Source organism: Pipistrellus hanaki (genome assembly GCF_964339955.1).
Source record: "Pipistrellus hanaki genome assembly, chromosome: X".
Classification (NCBI taxonomy): Eukaryota; Metazoa; Chordata; class Mammalia; order Chiroptera; family Vespertilionidae; genus Pipistrellus; species Pipistrellus hanaki.
In genome coordinates, this window is record NC_140524.1 from 74823969 (window position 1) to 74845061 (window position 21093).

The 21093-nt window shown below is 38.7% G+C and overlaps 1 protein-coding gene across 1 annotated transcript; it reads left to right on the forward strand.

The window, feature by feature from the left end:
- The first annotated feature begins 17701 nt into the window (after nucleotides 1–17701).
- SPIN4 (spindlin family member 4) lies at nucleotides 17702–20841 on the forward strand. Its single transcript, XM_084870268.1, has one exon. It carries the CDS (start codon nucleotides 18226–18228, stop codon nucleotides 18973–18975), a length of 750 nt encoding a protein of 249 aa, XP_084726394.1. The 5' UTR covers nucleotides 17702–18225; the 3' UTR covers nucleotides 18976–20841.
- Nucleotides 20842–21093: the final 252 nt, after the last annotated feature.

Here is a 21093-nt window from a genome sequence, read left to right on the forward strand (position 1 = left end):
ATGATGTTGGTATGCATGAAGTTGTCCCAGTGGCTTCTTAGACTATCTTCAACTTTTTGGATTCTTTTTTCTTTTTGCTTTTCCAGTTGAGTGTTTTTTGCTTCTTTGTATTTCAAATCTTTGACTTGATTCTTGCATTCCTTTAGTCTGCTGTTGGGTCTCTGTATAATATTTTTATTTCAGTCATTGTATGTTTAATTTCTAGTTGGTCCTTTTTCATATCCTCGAGGGTCTGGCTAAATTTATCGACCTTTTCTAGGAAATTCTTGAAAAACCTTATAACCATGGTTTTGAATTCTATATCCAGTTGTTTGTTTTCCTCCATTTCTTTCATTTATGATCTATTATTTTGCCTCTGCATTTTGCTGCTTCCTTATGTTGATAGTGTGGCTTTGTGTGCTAAGTGTTCTATAGGGACCAGTGGTTCAGCCTCCCTAATTACTTGAGGAGGACACTCTTGGTGACACCCCTTTGTGGGCTGTGTGCACAGTCTTGTTGTAGTTAAGCCTTGATTGCTATTGGTATCACTGGGAGGAATTGACCTCCTGGCCAATTGTCTGTGAGGATCAGTTGTGTCTATGATGGGAGAATTTCTGTGCTGGAGACACCCTTGTGGGGAAAGTCTTGCTTCAGTGGGTCTTTGGCACTCATTGAGTCTGCCCCCTGAATGTGTCTGTTACGGATCTGAAGAGTTGTAGTCTTGATGGTCTCTCTCTGACCGCTGTGTACATTGGCTCTTGGATCTCCAAGAAGAGAGGCCATCCAGCAGGAGCTACAGAGAGTTATGCAGATTCCTTCTCTTTGTTTTGGGTTTAGAGGTTCCCAGATGAGGCCCAGCTGTGAAGCAATGTAAGCTGCAGTTGAGCCTTGGGTCTTCTTTTAGAGGCTTTGGGGCTCTCTGACCCAGCTGCAGTATGTTAGGTTTCAAATGGCAAAAAGCCAGGCCATTCATATGCAAAAGCCTTTGCACACAAATTGTTTTTGGCGGGGTCTCAGGGAATCACTAGGGTGGAGCAAACAACAATGGTTGACCATCAGCCCTGCCTGGAAGAGTTCCTGTTTCTCTGTGTCCCATAGCACTGTTCAGGAACAAAGATCACTGAAAGCACCTCTGAGAGAAAGCCACCACCAAGCTCCACCTGATCCCAGACAGTCCAGCCTCTCCCAGTATGAGCCTGGGTCCCCAGAGTTCCACCCAGAACAGAGTCCAAAGTAGTCAGGAGCCTGTGTCTCCTTCCTAATTGAAAAAGACAGCTGTGTACTCAGCTGCCAGCCCTCTCCACATGAGCCTCTATACCTCTGCACTTCATTTCTGCACCTCCACTCCTCCGAGTCTCAGTGTGCTTTTCTCTTTCCTTCTAGTTGTAGAATTTCCACTCAGCCAGCCTTCCTGTGGTTCTGGATAATACTCATTTTGTCTTTTAGCTGTAGTTTTGAAGTGGTTGTGTGATACAGCAAGTTCAGGTGTTTACTTATGCCGCCATCTTTGTTTCTCCTCCTGGACATTCTGAGTAACATCTGTCAGCTACTCTCCTGTAAAAGGATTTCATATATATTTTTTGAATTATATGACCTTTTTTCAAACACAGACATTTCATTATTAATCATCTACTAATCGTTCTAAAGATATCAAATTATTAAAATATTAAGTTTCAGAAAATTTGGTCCTTTGATGTCCATAATTTGAGCATTTAGAAAATGCAAAATCTCTTTGTCTGTATTAAAAATCAACTGAAGTTATGCTTTGCAAATTTTATACCTCATTCCCTCAGTATTTTCATCATTTTTAAAATTTATTTCCATTGTTTTTAAATTTCTAACTATAAAACAGAATAAATAAACATTTAGATATGGAAAGTATTTTTTATGACTCTATTTTAGATAGTGACTAGAATTTTGTTGCTACACAGAACAAATATGGGTATCTAAATTACTCTAAGTTGATAACAACACTTATAGAGACACTTCCCCATTTAAAAAAATGCCACTTGTTAAGTTCTTAAGAAAGTAATGAGACTTTGTTAATTGCTACAATGGGAAAATAACTTCTGAAGACATGAAATTAGAAGCACTGAATTATTTGCGACCAGTTGCAAACTCTTATTTGTAATCAGTTTAACTCCCTAGTGAAGGCAAGGCCCATATTTGTAGCTAGACTATTAGGTGACTATTTGTAGCTAGACTATTAGTAGCTAGACTATTAGAAATACGTGGACTTCTACATTTCTAGAACAAGCCATGTGGGTAAACAAAGGTAGTCAAAGCAGCTGACATGGGCCTTTAGAAAGCCTGTTTTGCCAGTATATGTGATTTAAGAAATAAGTTAGGATTACAGAGCTACAAATTTCAAAAACAGTGGCACTGGTGTTAAAAATAGACATATAGATTAATGGAACCAAATACAGAGCCCAGAAATAGATCCATGCATTAATAGTCAACTGATCTTTAACAAGGGTGCTAAGAACACACAATGGGGAATGATAATTTCTTCAATATTTTTTTTGAGAAAGCTGGATACCAACATGCATAAAAATGAAATTTGATTCTTATCTCACACTATATACAAAAATAAACTCAAAAATGGATTAAATACTTAAGTGAAACACCTGTGAAAACAGTAAATGATAAGGAGAAAACATATAGATTAATCTTCTTGGTATTAGTCTGGGCACTGGTTTTTTGGATATGATACCAAAAACACATGGGACAAAAGCAAAAAAATAATTGAGGATTGCATCAAGAAAATAAAAAGCTTCTGAATAGCAAAGGAAACAATCAACATAATGAAAAGGCAACCTACAGAATGGAAGAAAATATATGCAAACCATACTTTTGAAAAAGGTTTAATATCCAAAACATAAAGGAGCTTGTTGAACTCAAAGGAAAAACAAATAACCTGATTAAAATATGGGCAAAGTCTGTTTCTATTTTGGTTTAGTTGTTTATTTTATTCATCATATCTCACATACATATGAAATCATGTTTCTTTTTTTAAAAAATATATTTTTATTGATTTTTTACAGAGAGGAAGGGAGAGAGATAGAAAGCCAGAAACGTCGATGAGAGAGAAACACTGACCAGCTGCCTCTTGCACACCCCCTACCGGGGATGTGCCCGCAACCAACGTACATGTCCTTGACCAGAATCGAACCTGGGACCTTTCAGTCTGTAGACCGATGCTCTACCACTGAGCCAAACTGGTTTTGGCTGAAATCATGTTTCTTGTCTTTCTTTGACTGGCTAATTTCACTTAGTATAATACTCTCCAGGTCTATCCATCTGTCTCAAAGGTTAATATTTCCTTCTCCTTTTTTATGGTTGAGTAGCATCCCATGTGTAAATGTATAAGTGTTTTTTTTATCCACTTATCTATTGATGGGCACTTGGGTTGCTGCTGGGTGAAATAGGTGGAAGAATTAAGCAAACAAATAAACACAAACCCATAGACACAGACAACAGCATGGAGATTATCAGAGGGAAAGGTGACAGAGGAGGTTGAAGAGGGCAAAGGGGGATAAATAGTGATGAAAGACTTGACTTGGTGTGATGAACACATAATACAATATACAGATGATGTGTTATAATAGAATTGCACACTTGAAACCTATAAATTTTATCAACCAATGCCACCCCATTTACTTTAATTTTTTAAAGTAAATAAAATATGGGCAAAGGACTTGAATAGGCATTTCTCTAAAGAAGACCTACAAAAGGTCAACTAGTATATGAAAATATGCTCAACATTACTATTCATCAGAGAAATGCAAATTAAAATTTCAATGAAATTTATGACATCTGTTAGAATAGCTATTATCAAATAGATAAATGTTGGCAAGTATGGAGAGAAATAAGAATTCTTTTACAATGTTTTTTTTTCTTTTAAATATAAATTGGTATAGCCAATGTGGAAAAACAATAGGTAGGTTCCTCATAAAATTAATAGTAGAACATATTTAAAGGAAATAAAATAAGTATCTGAAAGAGATATGTGCACTTGCATGTTTGTTGTAGCATTAACAGTCAAGACAGAAAAACAACTTAACTCTGTAGGAAGATAAATGGATAAAAAAAATTGTGACACGCACAGACATGGATAGTATCAACCTTAAAAATTAATAAAATTCTCCTTGGCTATGGTGGCTCAGTAGTTGAGCATCAACCTGAACTAGGAAGTCAAGGCATATGCCCAGGTCACGGGTTCAATCCCCAGTGTGGGGTGTGCAGGAGGCAGCCAAACAATGAGTCTCTCTCATCATTGATGTTTCTATCTCTCACTCCCTCTCCCTTTCTCTATAAAATCATTACTGGAGATTGAGCCCACAGCTTGGGCATGTGCCCTGACTGAGAATCAAACCAGGACCTCCTGGTTCATAGGTTGATGCTCAACCACTGAGCCATGCCAGCCGGGCAATAAAAATATATCTGGTATCACCACTGTATTAACGAATATTATGCCAATAAAATTAAAAATGGTAACTATATAAGATGATATATTTGTTAATTAACTTGATTATGGTTATTTCATAATACATATCTAAAATATAGTTGCACAGTTTGAATATATATATAATATTATTTATCAATTATATCTCAATAAAGATGAATTTTAAACAAAAAATAAGCTGAGAGAATAACAATTTAGCTTCCTAATCTACAAAGTCCCACCCTAATAATATTTTCTATTGGGTTGGTTGTACTCAACTTTTCAGTTAAACAGAGAAAACTACTAAGACTTGAACTGTGGAAATGGGTGTTTGGGAGGTAACTTAATTCTATCTAACTTTGGAATATAGCCATCTTTGGCTCAACTTGACTAGCCTTCTCTAAACATTCTTTTTGAGTCATATGTGTACAATTATAATACAGTCAGAGAACTGACATAATTCTCCTATGTTTTGTCAAGTCCATTCAGAGGAGGATTTCATATTAGCTGATTTCAGCAGTATGTTAGAAATGTTTACTATGAGATGTTTATATTAATTTTTATGCATTCCTTGAGTAATGAAATCTCTAATCTGCTTATTTTTCAAGCTTTCCAGTAAGTTCTAATGCCTGCTAAAAGTTAAAGTGTGATATTTGGCTCCACCTCAGACCATTTCTAAGGCAGATATCCTTTTCAGCCTGTATCCCACAGACTTTGCAAAAGTTCATGAGAATGAAGAATATGTATTAGTGGACAGTTATGGATTTCAGTAGTTTGAATTTCTTTAAACAGGTATAAATGCCAATATATCTTTATTGCCATTTCTTTTGTCAGAGCATTCCTTTGAAAAAATATAAACCTGAATTTCAACTGCTTTTTTTTGTTTTGTTTGTTTTTAATGATAGTCCCTTTCCCAAGTATGTACATATGTTCTAATTTTGCTTCTAAAGAGGTAATGTAACATGACATTTTAAATAATAGGGTAATATAAAGTTATTGCCATATCTCCTCAAAAACATATATATGGATGGTGAGGTTTAGGGTGATTTTTTATTTTATTTTATTTTATTTTATTGATTTTGTACAGAGAGGAAGGGAGAGAGAGAGTTAGAAACATCGATGAGAGAGAGAGAGTCATTGATCAGCTGCCTCTTGCACACCCCCTACTGGGGATATGCCTGCAACCAAGGTACATGCCCTTGACCGGAATCGAACGCAGGACCCTTCAGTCCCCAAGCCGACGCTCTATCCATTGAGCCAAACCGGTCTCTGCTAGGGTGATTTTTTTCTTTTCTTTTTAACTTCTATGTATAGTTTGACTTTCTTAATAGTGAGCTTCTATCTACTTTTCTCTACCTAGCCTGTATTCTCAAATAGTGTGGTCTAAAATTCATATCTCAGATGTGGAATTGGGAAGCCACTCCTCAATGACCATTTGGGAATCTTTTGGTTCAGATGTATTAAGTTTAATTTTCACTAACTTTATATCTGTGCTTTGTTTCAAAGAAGACCAACAGAAAATATATATTTTATCAAAAAATAATAGAAACCTTCATTTTAAGATTTTTTTGTAATGCACTTACAGAATTATGGTGTGTGATCTATTGTGTCTTTTTTCTTTTTTAATGAAAGAAAATTCATGAGTCAAGGGGCTGGGAATCCAAGAAATAGTTCCTCAGATATTCTTGTTAGTCATAGAACTTTTTGTTTTCAAAATAATTTTGAAAGAGATATTCTAAAACTTAATGTACTCTTTACCTTAAATATCATGGTGATAATAGCTTTGTTTATATGTATCTTACATAGATAACAGAATATACAGGATGAGGAGGAAAGGTTTATAGTTGTGAGTATGCAAAACACAGAGGTTATTCTTATATTATTATCTATTAATCAATGTATTATTTCTACATGGACATAAGTAAACCTGCTTTTGCCCCATCCTGTATGCAATATTTAAGATTTCATAGTAATTGAACCTAATCTGATTTTGTAATAAATAAGGACATTTTGAAAAAGCAGCAGTGAAATTTATTACTCTTAGTAAACCAGGACTATATTCTCTGACATTCTATTTTATGAAGTCATTTTTTAAAATGTATATGCTATTTCTTCATATCCTATCTAATAAAAGAGTAATATGCAAATTGACCATCACTCCAACACACAAGATGGCCATCCCCATGTGGACATAAGATGGCCACCCCAGTTGTAGGCAATCAGGCCAGCAGGGGAGTGCAGTTGGGAGGGATCAGGCTATCAGGGGAGGGCAGTTAGGAGTGACCAGGCCTGCAGGGGAGGGCAGTTGGGGACGACCAGGCTGGCAGGGGAGGACAGTAGGGGCAATTGGGCCAGCAAGGGAGTAGTTAGGTATTGATCAGGTTGGTAGGGGGAGTGATTAGGGGATAATCAGGCTGGCAGGCAGAAGTGGTTAGGGGAACTTAGGCAGGCAGGCAGACAAGTGGTTGGGAGCCAGCAGTCCTGGGTTGTGAGAGGGATGTTTGACTGCCTGTTTAGGCCCGATCCCACTGGGCAGTCGGACATCCCTTGAGGGGTCCCAGATTGGAGAGAATGCAGGCTGGGCTGAGGGACACACACACCCTGTACACGAATTTTGTGCATTGGGCTTCTATTTATAAATAATTGAAATAATACTATATTTACATAGTATTATTCTTTTTAAAAGTAGTTTAACACATTAAATAGTCTTCTACATAATTAAATTCTATATTATTTTCTGAAAAGTAAAAGGTAGATAGTATTTTCCATCTTTTGTATATACTAAACTATAGTACAGAAACTGAGTCATATAGCAATTTAGTAACAATCAACTAAGAAAACCCAGAACATTTAGTGTTCGTTTATTACTCTTCATAATATAGAGAGGTTTTCTCTCTGCTCATTGATTTTATCTATCTTTTTATAGCTTTAAAAATATTCAGCAAGAATGAGAAAAATATAAATATACTTAGTAATCAAACTAACATATATATATATATATATATATATATATATATATATATATATATATATATTGGTTTTCAACAGCTGGTCTCCATCTTCATTCCATCACTTAGAGGAAATAATTTGGCATTTGGTGAACACTGTCAAATCCTGAACAATAACTTTGGTAACCAGAGCCAAAACCTTTATCAGTATATATCTAATGGAAAAATTCAAGAGTTTTACTCTTCCCATCAACTCTTACATAAAACCCTGCCAAAATACTATAACACAAGATTAAATTTTTACAGGCAATTTAGCAAATCTTTCTGCAATACTAAATTACCCAACAGAGAAAAAAATATCTTGACCGGTTGTTTTTAAAAATATATGTATATTGATTCAGAGAAGAAGGGAGAGGGGGAGAAAGATAGAAACATCAGTAATGAGAGAGAATCATTGATTGGCTGCCTCCTATACATCATACACTGAAGATCAAGCCTGCAACCTGGGCATATGTCCCAACAAGGAACTGAAACATGAGTTCCTCATTCATAGGTCAATGCTCAACCACTGAGCCACGCCAGCCAAGTGTAGAGTTCCCCAGTCCCCTCAGCCTCCCAGCCACCCAGGGCTGGCCTGAGGCACAAGAAAGCCTCAAATGGTGGCTGCCCAGCTGCCCAGGGCTGCCCGAGGCTCAGGTAATCAGGTCTACCTGAGGCTTGCACTGCCAGCAGTGGCAGCAGCAGAGGTGTGATGGGGCATCACCTTCCCCTGATCGCTGGGTTGCCTCCCATCCCTGAGGGCTCCAGGACTGTGAGAGGGGGCAGGCCAGGTTAAGGGACCCCTTTCCACTGCATAAATTTTCATGCACTAGGCCTCTAGTATATTCAATAGTGTTCCTTACCTATTACATATTACAGATGCAATTTTTTTTTACAGGCATGTTCTTTTTTTTTTTAAGGTATTATATGTGTACATATCTTTCCATTGCCCCCCCCCCCATGCCCATACATACACTCCCTCCCCAGAGTTTTGTGTACATTGGTTGTACTTATATGCATGTATACAAGTCCTTCGGTGATCTATCTCCCCCATATCTCCCTACCCTCCCCGCTGTAATTTGACAGTCTGCTTGTTGCTTTACTGTCTCTATATCTATCTTTTGGTTCATCAGTTTATAATGCTCTTTATTATCCATAAATGAGCGAGGTCATGTGGTGTTTCTTTTTCATTGACTGGCTTATTTCACTCAGCATGATGTTTTCCAATTCCATCCAGGATGCTGCAAATGATAAGAATTCCTTCTTTTTATGGCAGCATAGTATTCCATTGTGTAGATGTACCATAGTTTTTGGATCCAATCATCAGCTGATGGGCACCTACACTGTTTCCAAATCCTAGCTATTGTATAGATGCAATTTTTTAAAAAAGATTTTGAGATAATTGTATATTCACATGCAGTTGTAAGAAATAATACAAAGAGATACTGTGTATTTTTTGCCCCCAAATTTCCCCTCTGGTAGTGTCTGGCAGTACTGCAGTACAAAATCACAGCAGTACTAGTAAACTGACAAGTATAACTCTCAAACTTATTCATATTTCACTAGTTATAGTTATACATTGACCCATTTGTGTATGTATATTTACAACTATGAAGTTTTATCACATGTAGATTAGTGTGACAACCTGCACAATCAAGAAAAAAAAAGTTTCATCACAAAGATTCCCTGTGCTACCCTTTATAACTATAGCCACCTCCTTCCCACTCTAGCTCCCTAATCTTGGCAAGCCATCAAACTAGAAATTTGGTTATTCAAGAATTACATATAAATATAATAATACAATATATAACTTTTTTATATTGCTTTTTTAAAAACTCACCTCAATTCCCTTAAGATTCATCCAAATTGTGGCTTGCATAAATTGTTTATTTCTTTTTATGGCTATGTAGTATTCCATGGTATGGATGTATCATTGTTTTTTAGTCAGTCACCATTTGGAGATCATGTGGTTTGTTTCTGTATTTTATGAATTATGAATAAAATTTCTATTACAATTTCCATAAAAGTTTTTGTGTGAACATAAATTTTTATTTCTTTAGAATACATGCCCAAGAGTATGATTGCTGGGTGTATAGTATTTCCATGTTTGATTTTATAAGAAACTGTCAAATGTTTTCCAGATAGGATATATCATTTTACATTCCAACCATCAATGTAGGAGAGAACCAATTTCTCTATATCCTTCCCAGAATTTACTATGGTTACTATTTTTTAAATATTAGCTATTCTATTGGATGTTTAGTGACTTCTCATTATGTTCATAATTTATATTTCCCTAAAGGCTAATGATCTTTTTGTGTACTTACTCCTATTTGTGAAATGTTTGTTCATGTCTTTTACCATTTTCAAATTGGACTAGTGGCCCGATGCACAAATTCGTGCACATTGAAAGGAAATTAATTAGAAGAAATATTTTAATATTGCTATTTGCCCTTTCTCTATAATAGAAATGTCAACCACATTCACGATTGTCAATAACAGATGGAAATACACATGTGAAATTGGCACCAGTGCGAACTTTATGTATATCATGTATGCATGAGTCAATTTAACCATGAGTCAATTTAACCATGTCTAATTAAACAAGGTTATCATATATAATCATATATATATATATATATATATATATATATATATATATATATATATGATAACCTTGTTTAATTAGACCTGGTTTTTGACATAGCTAAACTTTTTCCAGCTCAGTGAAGTACTCCAACTTCTCTTTCAGGTAATTGTCAGAAACACAGCAGTAAATATCAACATGAAGCAGATTGTTATTGTAAATCACGCAGGGAGAACAAAGGGTAAAATATTTAACTGCAGCAGTGTTTGACTACATTCTGCATAGTGAGAAAACCTGAAGTTATTTTCAAGGTCCACCATTTCTTACTTCTTTTCAGTTGGGTCAAATTTCTAAACTTTCTAAATCTCCTTTTTCCAGCTAATGAAAAGAAAATATGATTCTATCAAATCTCCTATCTACCTACTCTAGGACTCCTGTGAGGATCAAATGAGATGAGGCACAGGAAAATGCTTCACAGACATTTGGTTAAGTGTGAAATGTTTGCACCTGGCTATAAAGCAAGTAATGTTCTTGGGCTGAAGAAAGTGCAAGGAGGCTAGTCATCACTAGGAAGAGGAAGCCAGGTGTTGCTATGTGATGTCATTACAGGACAGACACTCAGCATATTATTCTTTTATATATGTAGACTAGAGGCCTGGTGAATGAAATTCATGCATGGGACCAGCCTGCACTCTCTACAATCCAGGACCCCATGGGGATGTCCAACTGCCGATTTAGGCCCGACCAGGCCTAAACCAGCAATCTGACATCTCTCTCACAATCTGGGACCACTGTCTCTTAACTGTTCACCTGCCTGCCTGATCACCCCTAACCGCCTCTGCCTGCCTGCCTGTTCGTCCCTAACTTCCCCCACTGCAGGCCTGATCACCCCTAACCGCCTCTGCCTGTAGGCCTGGTCTCCCCCAACTGTGACCCCTGCCGGCCTAGTCGCCCCCAACTGTGTCCCCTGCCAGCCTGGTCACCCCCTCACAGACCCCCACCCCCCTTGCTGGCCTGGTTGCCCCACACAGCCTGCTTGTTCAGTTGTTTGATCGTCCCTCACTAACCCCCCTGCCAGCCTGGTCGCCCCATGCAGCTTTCCGTTCAGTCATTTTTTCATCCCTCACTAACCCCCCTGCCTGCCTGGTCTCCCCATGCAGCCTGCTGTTCAGTCGTTTGGTTGTCTCTCACTAACCCCCCTGCCAGCCTGGTTGCCTCATGTAGCCTGCTGTTCAGTTGTTTGGTCGTCCCTCACTAACCCCCCTGCCGACCTTGTCTCCCCATGCAGCCTGCTTTTCAGCCGTCCATCTGGTTGATTTGGTCATGATGGCCCCTGGCTTTTTATATATTAGGATTGTTGGCTATTCTATTACTAAGTTTTCACAATTCTTTACATTTTTGAGATATAAGGTTTTTGTGAAATATACTGTTTTCAAATATCTTAATAGTCTTTCATACAGCAAAAGTTATTTTTTTTTAATTTTATTTTAATGAGGTCAAATTTACCAATTGCTCTTTGAAGGATCCTGGCTTTGCTATCAAGTATAGGAACCCTTTAGCTAGTCCTAGATTCAAAACATATGAGCTTTTTGTAAAAGTTTTATATCTTTACATTTTATAAAATGTAAACAATTTTAAAAGAAAAGTATATTGTATACTTCTTTCTTTTAAAACAATTTTAAAAGAAAAAAGTATATTGTATAAAGAATCGCCCCCAACTGGCCCCCTGCTGGCCTAGTCGCCCCCATCTGTGCCCCCTGCCAGCCTGGTCACCCCCCCCCCCACTCCCCTCCCTGCTGGCCTAGTTACCCCACACAACCTGCTTATTCAGTTGTTTGATTGTCCCTCACTAACCCCCCTGCTGGTCGCCCCATTAAGGAAAAGTATAAAAAAAAGTATATTGTACAAAGAATCACCCACAGTTATATACAACATACATTTCTTTTAATGGGGCAACAAGGGGCCACAGTTGGGGGCAATTCTTTATACAATATACTTTTCTTTTAAAATTGTTTACATTTTATATCTTTACATTTTATATTTTAGCCAGTTTTTCATTTTGAGTTATTATATAAAACTAGAGGCCCTGCCGAATCCAGTTTGGCTCAGTGGATAGAGCGTTAGCCTGCGGACTGAAAGGTTCCCCGGTTTATTCCTGCCAAGGGCGTGTACATTGGTTGTGGGCACATCTTCAGTAGGGGGTATGCATGAGGCAGCTGATGGATGATTCTCTCTCATCCATGTTTCTAACTCTCTAACCCTCTCTCTTCCTCTCTGTAAAAAATCAATAAAATATATTAAAAACAAAACAAAACAAAACAAAAACTAGAGGCCCCGTGCATGAAATTAGTGCACAGGTAGGGTCCCTAGGCCTGGCCAGTATTCAGGGACGATTGGGGCCTTCTGGCTGCTGGCCAGGGCCTTCCTTCATTTAGCACCAACCCCTGGTAGTCAGTGCAATCAAATTCTTGATCTCCTGGTTGAACTCCCAAGGGGATATTTTGCATATTAGCTATATATATATTAGAAGCTTAGTGCACAAAATTTGTGCACAAGTGTGAGGGTCCCTCAGCCCAGCCTGCACCCTCTCCATTCCAGGACCCCTCTGGGAATGTTTGATGCCCCGTTTAGACCAGATCCAGGACTGCTGGCTCTTAACACTTGCCTGCTGGCCTGGTTGCCTCTAACTGCCCTCCCCTGCTGGCCTGATTGCCTCTAAATGCTCTCCCTTGCCAGCCTGGTCACCCTTAACCGCCTCTGCCTCAACTTCCACCACTGTGACTTTGTCTGAAAGGACGTCAGGAAGGATGTTCAATCTAATTAGCATATTACCCTTTTATTAGTATAGATATGCCTGTGGGATTGGGCCTAAACCAGTGGTCAGACATCCCTCTCTCAATCCTGGATCACTGACTCCTAACTGTTTACCTGCCTGCCTGCCTGCCTGCCTGATCACCCCTAACCACTCTGCCTGCCTGCCTAATCGCCCCTAACCACCTCTGCCTTGGCCCCCACCACCATGACGGTGTCTCAAAGGATATCTGGAAAGATGTCTGGTCCAATTAGCATATTACCTTTTTATTAGTATAGATAAGAGGTTCAGATGTAGCATTTTTTTATTTTATTTTTTTTGCAGGGAGAGGGTCAGTGTAATGTCCAATTCCTTCAGCACCGTTTGAAAATGCTATCCTTTCTCCATTGAATTGCTTTTGAACTGCCAAAAATCAGTTGGACATATTTGTGTGAGTAAAGTTTTGGGTTCCCTCTTCTATGTCATCATCTATGTGTTTATTGCTCTGTAAACATCACCCTTTTTTTTTAATTATTGTAGCTATACCATAAGTCTTAACTTCAGTTAGAATGATTCTTTATACACTATACTTTTCTTTTAAAATTGTTTCAGCTATTCTAGATATTGTGCTTTTCCACATAAATTTAAGAATAATCCTATGTATTTCTACAAATAGCATTGCTTAAGTTTTTTTAGAAATTGCATTATATTTATGGATCACTTTGGACAGAATTTATGTATTTACTATGCTAAGTTTTCAAAGCCATGAACATGGTATGTCCTTCCATTATGTCTTCTTTAATTTCTGGTATTACCATTTTTAATTTTCAGTATACAGGTCCTTTACATGTTTTGGTAGTCCTATAGCTAAGAATTTCACTTCCTTTAAGGCAATTGTAAATGTTAACTATTTTGTTGGCTCACAGTTTCCTGAGACTGTTTGTGTTTTTCCCCTCAGTCTGTTTCACATGGGGTAAATTTTATTTTTCTGGCCCAAAATGTGCTGGTTCTATCTTCTGTTATCTCTAGACTTATATTGATTCCATCCCAACATACTTTTACTTTATTTTATAATTCTATAATTTCCAGTTGGTGTCTTGTCACATTCAAATTGTTGATTTCCCTTGCTCTTTGCATGAATTTTGATTTTTATTATATCATTGTGTGTGTTTTTGGTATTATATTATGAATCTCTGTGTTCTATTTAATCTGCTTTTATCAGATACCCCCTTTGTTGTTTTGTAGCTGGAGGATCAGGTATGTGTGCATATTAGGCTTCTTATGGGATCTCTACAGATCACCTTTACAAAAGTGGAGAGCTGACTCACACTGCTATATTGCACATGAGTGGGAAAGATAGAAGTTTAGCACCTTTCTGAGATCTGAAAATTTCTTCATGGTGAAAGTGTGGTACTGACTTATACAATCCCATTGCCTCCAAGTGAGAGTGGAGGCTTATCTGCCACTGTACATGACACCAAAGTTGTAGGGAAATTTGAATACCATATAGTTCTATCTTGTTCCCTTCTTTTAGCCTCACTGATGGTGGATGGGGATGAAAACTCAGCTAATCACTGCCAGCAAGGATCTATGGAAACAGAATGCTAACTAGCCCTGCCTCACTCTACATTGCTTACTCTCATCATAGTTATGTTGATATGGGAAGAGCGGGTGAAGAAAGGCTATAGAATAGAGATCACTATTATTCAGTACCTTCTACCACCAGATGACTGTGGAGGAACAATTCGCTGTTAAATTTTGCTGACACTTCTCTGGCAAAGGGATCAGAGCACCACACTGCTTACTTCTGCTAAGGGAGAAATGGAAGATCAGCTCTATGCTCAGCACCACCTACACTACTATTCTGACAGGAAAACACTTCCTGCTTAGGGAAGCACTGCCTGCTTCTGCCAGAAGGGACATGGAAGATTAGCTCTCTTTCAATCCTGCCAACACCACACTGTCAGAAGAATTGGAACATTATCTGCTTCCACACAGAGTGGATGTAAGATCAATTTCCTGCATTTGAGACTGTTGACTAGCCTTACTTCCCACCACAAACCACATCCCCTATTCCTTATCCTGGCAAATCTGTGCTCCAGCCACAAGCTCCTGACTGGTTTTTCACATATCCTATATCCATGCATCCCTCTGTGCTTTTCCTCCAGCTATTTTCTGCTTATACTGAAAAGGCCTCACTATTCTACCACCTTCTGAATGTCTTCTTTTTTTCTCTTACACTTTCAAGTTGTCATTTCAATTTCCCCAGCTATAACAAATCACTACCTCCTTTGGGTCTCCAGTACTTAATTTGTACTTCTCAGCAGGTATTTATAATTTGCCTTATACAATGGAATTAACAACATTTATGCTTATTTCCACCACCCCTCCAGTTATAAATTAATGCTGTATCCCCCAAACGTATTTTAAATAACTTTTTATTTACCCAGAAATTGAGCTTCCAGAAACTTGCAGCATTTGAAAGATTGCTCTGAAACTGGCTATAAGAGAAAAGTCCTGCCAACAGTACCTCTTTGATTCACACTCAAGCCCTGACCAAGAGAGCTTCAGTGTAAAGGAGAGCATAAGTTTAGATGTTAGGAGACTATAAGTACCTACCATTAGCCAGTTCATGTGCTAAAAAATTCACTTGTATTTGTATAATTTAATCTTTATAGCTACCATTTGAGGTAGATATCATTATACATATATTGCAGGTTAATGGTGTTCTCCTAGTCATTTTCAGACTTATGGACACATATTCACAGGGTCAGTGATCTGGATGTTTTGAAAGTATAAAAACTGCTGTGGGAGATTTTAAATCACCAGGGCTCCAATCTTGAGAGGATTGTGCAAGACAACTTGTTTCTTTCTTTCTTTTCTTTTTTCTTTTTTTTTTTTTTTTTTTGAGCAGGGCAGCTGAAACCACTTATTTATTCTTTTAACAAATATTCATCAAGTACCTATTCTTTGTAAGGCATTTGGGTTGCAAGATAAAAGTCCTCTCTCAAATGGGTTTATAGTCTAGCGGGCAGGCAGACAAAGTAAACATTGCCATAGTGTGGTAAGGCCTCCTCAATCCATAACGTTAGGGAATGATCTAAACACCAAAATCATAGTTTTAGAGAAGAAAGAATATTAAAAATTCTTTTGTTTCCCAGGCTGTTTTGTGGGGCTGTGAGCAAGAATTCTCTTAAATATACAACCAAAGAGTCTGAGTAAATTGTTTTCCCTGCCTTTGTGTGCCCTCTGGGTGGTCTCTCATTTGTCAACTGTTCTAAACAAAAAAAGCTTGGCACATTTTGGTCTGGGGGATTGCCTGGGGAAATTATTTGTGAAACATAATGACATGACATTTACACATACCTTCTGACTTTCAGTGTTAAGGCCATATATATGTGTGACTATGTACACATCACAATGCCATTCTAAAGAGTTTGGAAATACCTTTTAGTATATGTTTTCTTGTTTCCTTGAAATTAGTTTATTGCATTATTTCATCTTTAAAGTCCTTGGACTGGGAGATATGGGGAACTGAGGAATCAATACATATTCTGCTCAATTAGCTATCAAATGTTAAGTTTTTCTCTCCTTGTCTTAAAAGTTAGTGAAATGTGGAAACAGCCAGTATTTTGTTGCCTTGCAGCTCTCACCCTGCTTTTCTACAATTCTCTATGAATTAATGCCTTTTTTACACTTGCTGATATGCTATCTTCTCTTCTCACCACTGAAGAGTGGAGGAATGAGAATGAGGGGCCTATACTTCCCTGGTTTTTTATCGACATCTTATAAAGTAGGATATAGAACTAAAAGTTTTATAAACATTCCCTTTTAATCCTCATAACTGCTCTGTGACTTGAAATAGGGAAATTATGGACACTTTGCCATCTTTCAGATTTCCCATATGAGAATGTATTATATTTATAGTCAGAAAAAGAACAAATATTTATGACAAAAACCCTTTCTTTTTTAACTCTACAAAATTGGGGCTACAATTTTTATTCAATAACCTTTTCCCACACATCGTTCTTATCTCAATGAAGACCTCCATGTCACTAAATATTCTTTGAAAATATGTTATGCTAGCTCAATTAATCCATGTGTGAATGTATACTAGTTTAATTATCTATATTTTCATAGACCATTAATGGACCACCCATATAAATGAACATTACAGAACCATTAAAAAGTCAGTTACTCAGAGTATTTAATAACCTGTGAAAATGTTCATGATATAAATGAAAACTAAAAGCTATACAGTAATAAAATCTGCTCCCTTTTTTTTCTGAAATATATGCATCGATTTATTAATGAAAGAGAAAGGATAGCAACATTTTGTGCATATCTAGATGGTAAGATTAAGGATACTAGGGATAGTTTTATCCTTTACTGGTTTGTAGTAAAGGTCCACGATGTCTGCATGTCTTTCTTTTCCATCCAGAGAAAAAAAGATTACTGAAAAAACATTCCCGAATGATCCGATAGAAAATATAAAGGATAATTTGGCACAAGATGGTGGACTGCACACAGACTTTTCCCTCTCCAGTCTCCTTTCCCTTTGACTGAAAGAAAATCATATGCATGCACAAACTTAGTGTGTGGAATGATATTATTATTATTTTTTAAGTAGAGGCTCTGTGAGGAATTCCTGGAAGATAGAAAGCAGATGGTGCTGCTGTGGAGGAGGCAGGCCGGAGCCGGGAGGCCAGAGAAAGGGAGGAGGGGAGCCGGCCAGTCTGGCTCCGGATGGAGGGAAGCGGGCGTGGGGCACGTGAGGAAGGAAGGACCCAGCGCCTGGAACTCAGTGGACCAACCGTTTGCGCGCCTTGACCCGCCCCGCCGCGGCCCCTGCGGCTGCGTGAGGAGCGGGAGGAGCGGGAGGAGGGGGAGGCGGGGGGCGGGGCGAGGCGCGGGCGGGCTCCGAGGGTCCAGTTTGGAATCGGCAAAAGCCCCGGCGCGGAGCTAGGCCGAACCGCGCGGCGCCGCGAAGTCAAGGCCGCCGGGACGCGTCCGAGACCCGTCGCCGCCGGCGCCTTCGCGATCGCAGCCATCCATCCCGCTCATCCCTCGCCCGCTCTTCCAACGGTCTCCCTCGGCATCGCCCGTTCAAAACTGCGGCGCCATCTGGAACAGCTAAGTGGTCATTTCGGGACTTGGGGTTGAGAGTCTGGGCGGGAGTTGGGCGCGGGCTGCAGCCAGCGCGCCATCCCAGCAACAGCCTCCGCGGCTGCTGCAGACACCCCTCCTCACCCCCGGCGGGAGAGAACTGTATCCAGAGGCCCACGCAGTCCCAAGTTTAGAGTTAGAGCGTTTCTGCCAAGCGCTGGTGAAGAGATCACGAAAAAAAAAAGTTCGTGTTGGAGGGTGTTGGCTTTCTCTCAGCTTAATCGGGCAAGTCAGTGGCAACTTTTTCCAAAGCCTCCTAAAACCCCGAACCATGTCGCCCCCAACTGTGCCTCCCATGGGTGTAGATGGTGTGTCTGCCTACCTGATGAAGAAGAGGCACACCCACAGGAAGCAGCGGCGCAAGCCCACTTTCCTCACCCGCAGGAACATCGTGGGCTGCCGCATTCAGCACGGCTGGAAGGAGGGCAACGAGCCGGTGGAGCAGTGGAAAGGGACGGTGCTCGAGCAGGTTTCTGTGAAGCCCACCCTCTACATCATCAAATACGATGGCAAAGATAGCGTGTACGGACTGGAACTGCACCGGGATAAGAGAGTTTTAGCACTTGAGATCCTTCCCGAGAGAGTGCCAACTCCTCGCATTGATTCCCGCCTGGCAGATTCCCTGATTGGCAAGGCTGTGGGGCATGTGTTTGAGGGGGAGCACGGCAGCAAAGATGAATGGAAGGGCATGGTCCTGGCACGAGCCCCCGTGATGGACACTTGGTTTTACATCACCTACGAGAAAGATCCGGTGCTTTACATGTACACGCTGCTGGATGACTACAAAGATGGTGACCTGCGCATCATTCCAGAATCCAACTATTATTTCCCCACAGCAGAGCGGGAGCCTGGAGAAGTGATTGACAGCCTCGTGGGCAAGCAGGTGGAGCACGCCAAAGATGATGGATCCAAGAGAACCGGCATTTTCATCCATCAGGTGGTGGCCAAGCCGTCTGTCTACTTCATTAAGTTTGATGATGATATTCACATTTATGTCTACGGTTTGGTGAAAACCCCCTAAATTCATGGTGTGTGTTTTGCAAAATTTGTGGAACTATTAAATATTCAATACGTCCTGTTACTGTAATTGTACTTTTGAGAACAGCTTTGGTATCAGAGAGTCAGGAATTTATTATTACTTTTTACTTACTGTGCCTCTAAATCTTATACATTTACTAGTTCCACAGTTTTGCCCAAGTGTGCTTTGGTAACTCCGATATTGCCTTGTTCTGAAATGGAAAAATTTAAAGTGGGTGGTGCTCATAGGAAATTGAAAAGTGTTCATTACAATCAGAACAGTGAAAAACTAAAGAAAAATTAATGGTGTACCCCCTCACCATATCCTTCCCCCTTTTCCCTGACCTTCCTTATTTCTTCTCCTCAGATAACAAGTGTTAAGAACATAATGCACACCCTATGTTTATTTTCCAATCCTTTTACAAAAAGTTTGTTGCAGTTGTTTCTGAAAAAATGACAAGCCACATCATTTCTTTGTCATTGCTTTTCTTAATTCTTTCTGATCAGTAGCTGCAGATATTTCTCCCTTTCCCTTCATTTTTCTATCCTTCTTTCCCTCCCCACCTCTCCCTCTGGAATTTATTTTTTATATAATATTAAGATAAAGGTCCAGTTATATATTTTGTACACATTGGATACCTGATCATGCCATTACATTTATTAAATACAACATCCACTTCCCTCTCAGGAATTTATTTTTGTATATGGTATAAGATAGAGATTTAACTATACATTTTATTCACATTGGATACCTGATTGTGCCAGCACATTTAGTAAATAAATCACCCATTCCTACCTCTCCCTCTCCCTCTTCCTCCCTCCCTCCCTTCCACCCTTCTTCTCCCTCTCTCTCTCTCTCTCTCTCTCTCTCTCTCTCTCTCTCTCTCTCTCTCTCTCTCTCTCTCTCTCTCTCCTGCCTCTAACAGCTGCATACATAGTACATATTTATTTAACTAGTGCTTTCATTTCTATAGGGTCCATTTCTAGAAATGAGATTGCTAGGTAGGCTTATATTTAATGTTTAAAGGTACTGCAAATGTATCACCTAAAATGAAAATTCTTATTTTCCAGCATCCTCTTCAGCACTCTTTTTTACAAATTTGAAAGGCAGAAATTTGTTGTATTGTTTCTTTAATTGGCAAACTCAATGAGGTTTTCTGTTTGTTGGTTTCTTTTTAGGGGGGTTTGTTTGTTTTGCTTTTTGGACTTTTCTCTTTTGTGATTTGCCAGTGTTTATCCTATGTTCATTTATCTATTTTGAATCTTTGATCTTTTCCTTATAAATTTGTTAGAATTCTTACTATATTTAGTATATAGTGTATACTAACATATTAATCATTTGTAGCCCATATGTGTTATGATTTTTCTATCCTATCATTAATCTTGACTTTATTGATGGTATATTTTACTTTTCAGGTTAAAATTTTTTTTTTTTAGATAGACCACTTTCTCCTTTTTAGTTGTTGGGGTTTTGTTTGTTTGTTTTGGTTTTGGTTTTGGTTTTCTGTCTTTTTTCAGATGAATGTCCCAACCCCAAGTCATACAAATATACACCTGCATTTTTTTTTCTAAAAAGTTCAGGTTTCACTGTTTGATCCAACTGAAAATTATTTTTTATATTGTATAAAATAGATGGCCAACTATACATGTTGTTTACATTGGGTAACTGATTGTACTATCACATTTATTTAAAAAACCACCCATTTTCCAATTTCTGACCCATGTCACATTATTTTAACTGTAGTGGCTTAACCTTGAATTTTGGACTCTGGTAAAGCAAGTTACCTCTCATTAGTTTTTTTTTTCCTTCATTTATATAACTTGTCTTATCCATTTATTCTTTTATATATATATATATATATATATATATATATATATATATATATATATATATATATTATTATTATTATTGATTTTTTACAGATAGGAAGGCAGAGGAGAGGGATAGAGAGCTAGAAACATCGATGAGAGAGAGACATCAACCAGCTGCCTCCTGCACACCCCACACCAGGGATGTGCCCGCAACCAATGTACTTGCCCTTGACCGGAATCAAACCTGGGACCTTTCAGTCTGCAGACCAACGCTCTATCCACTGAGCCAAACCGGTTTCGGCCATTCATT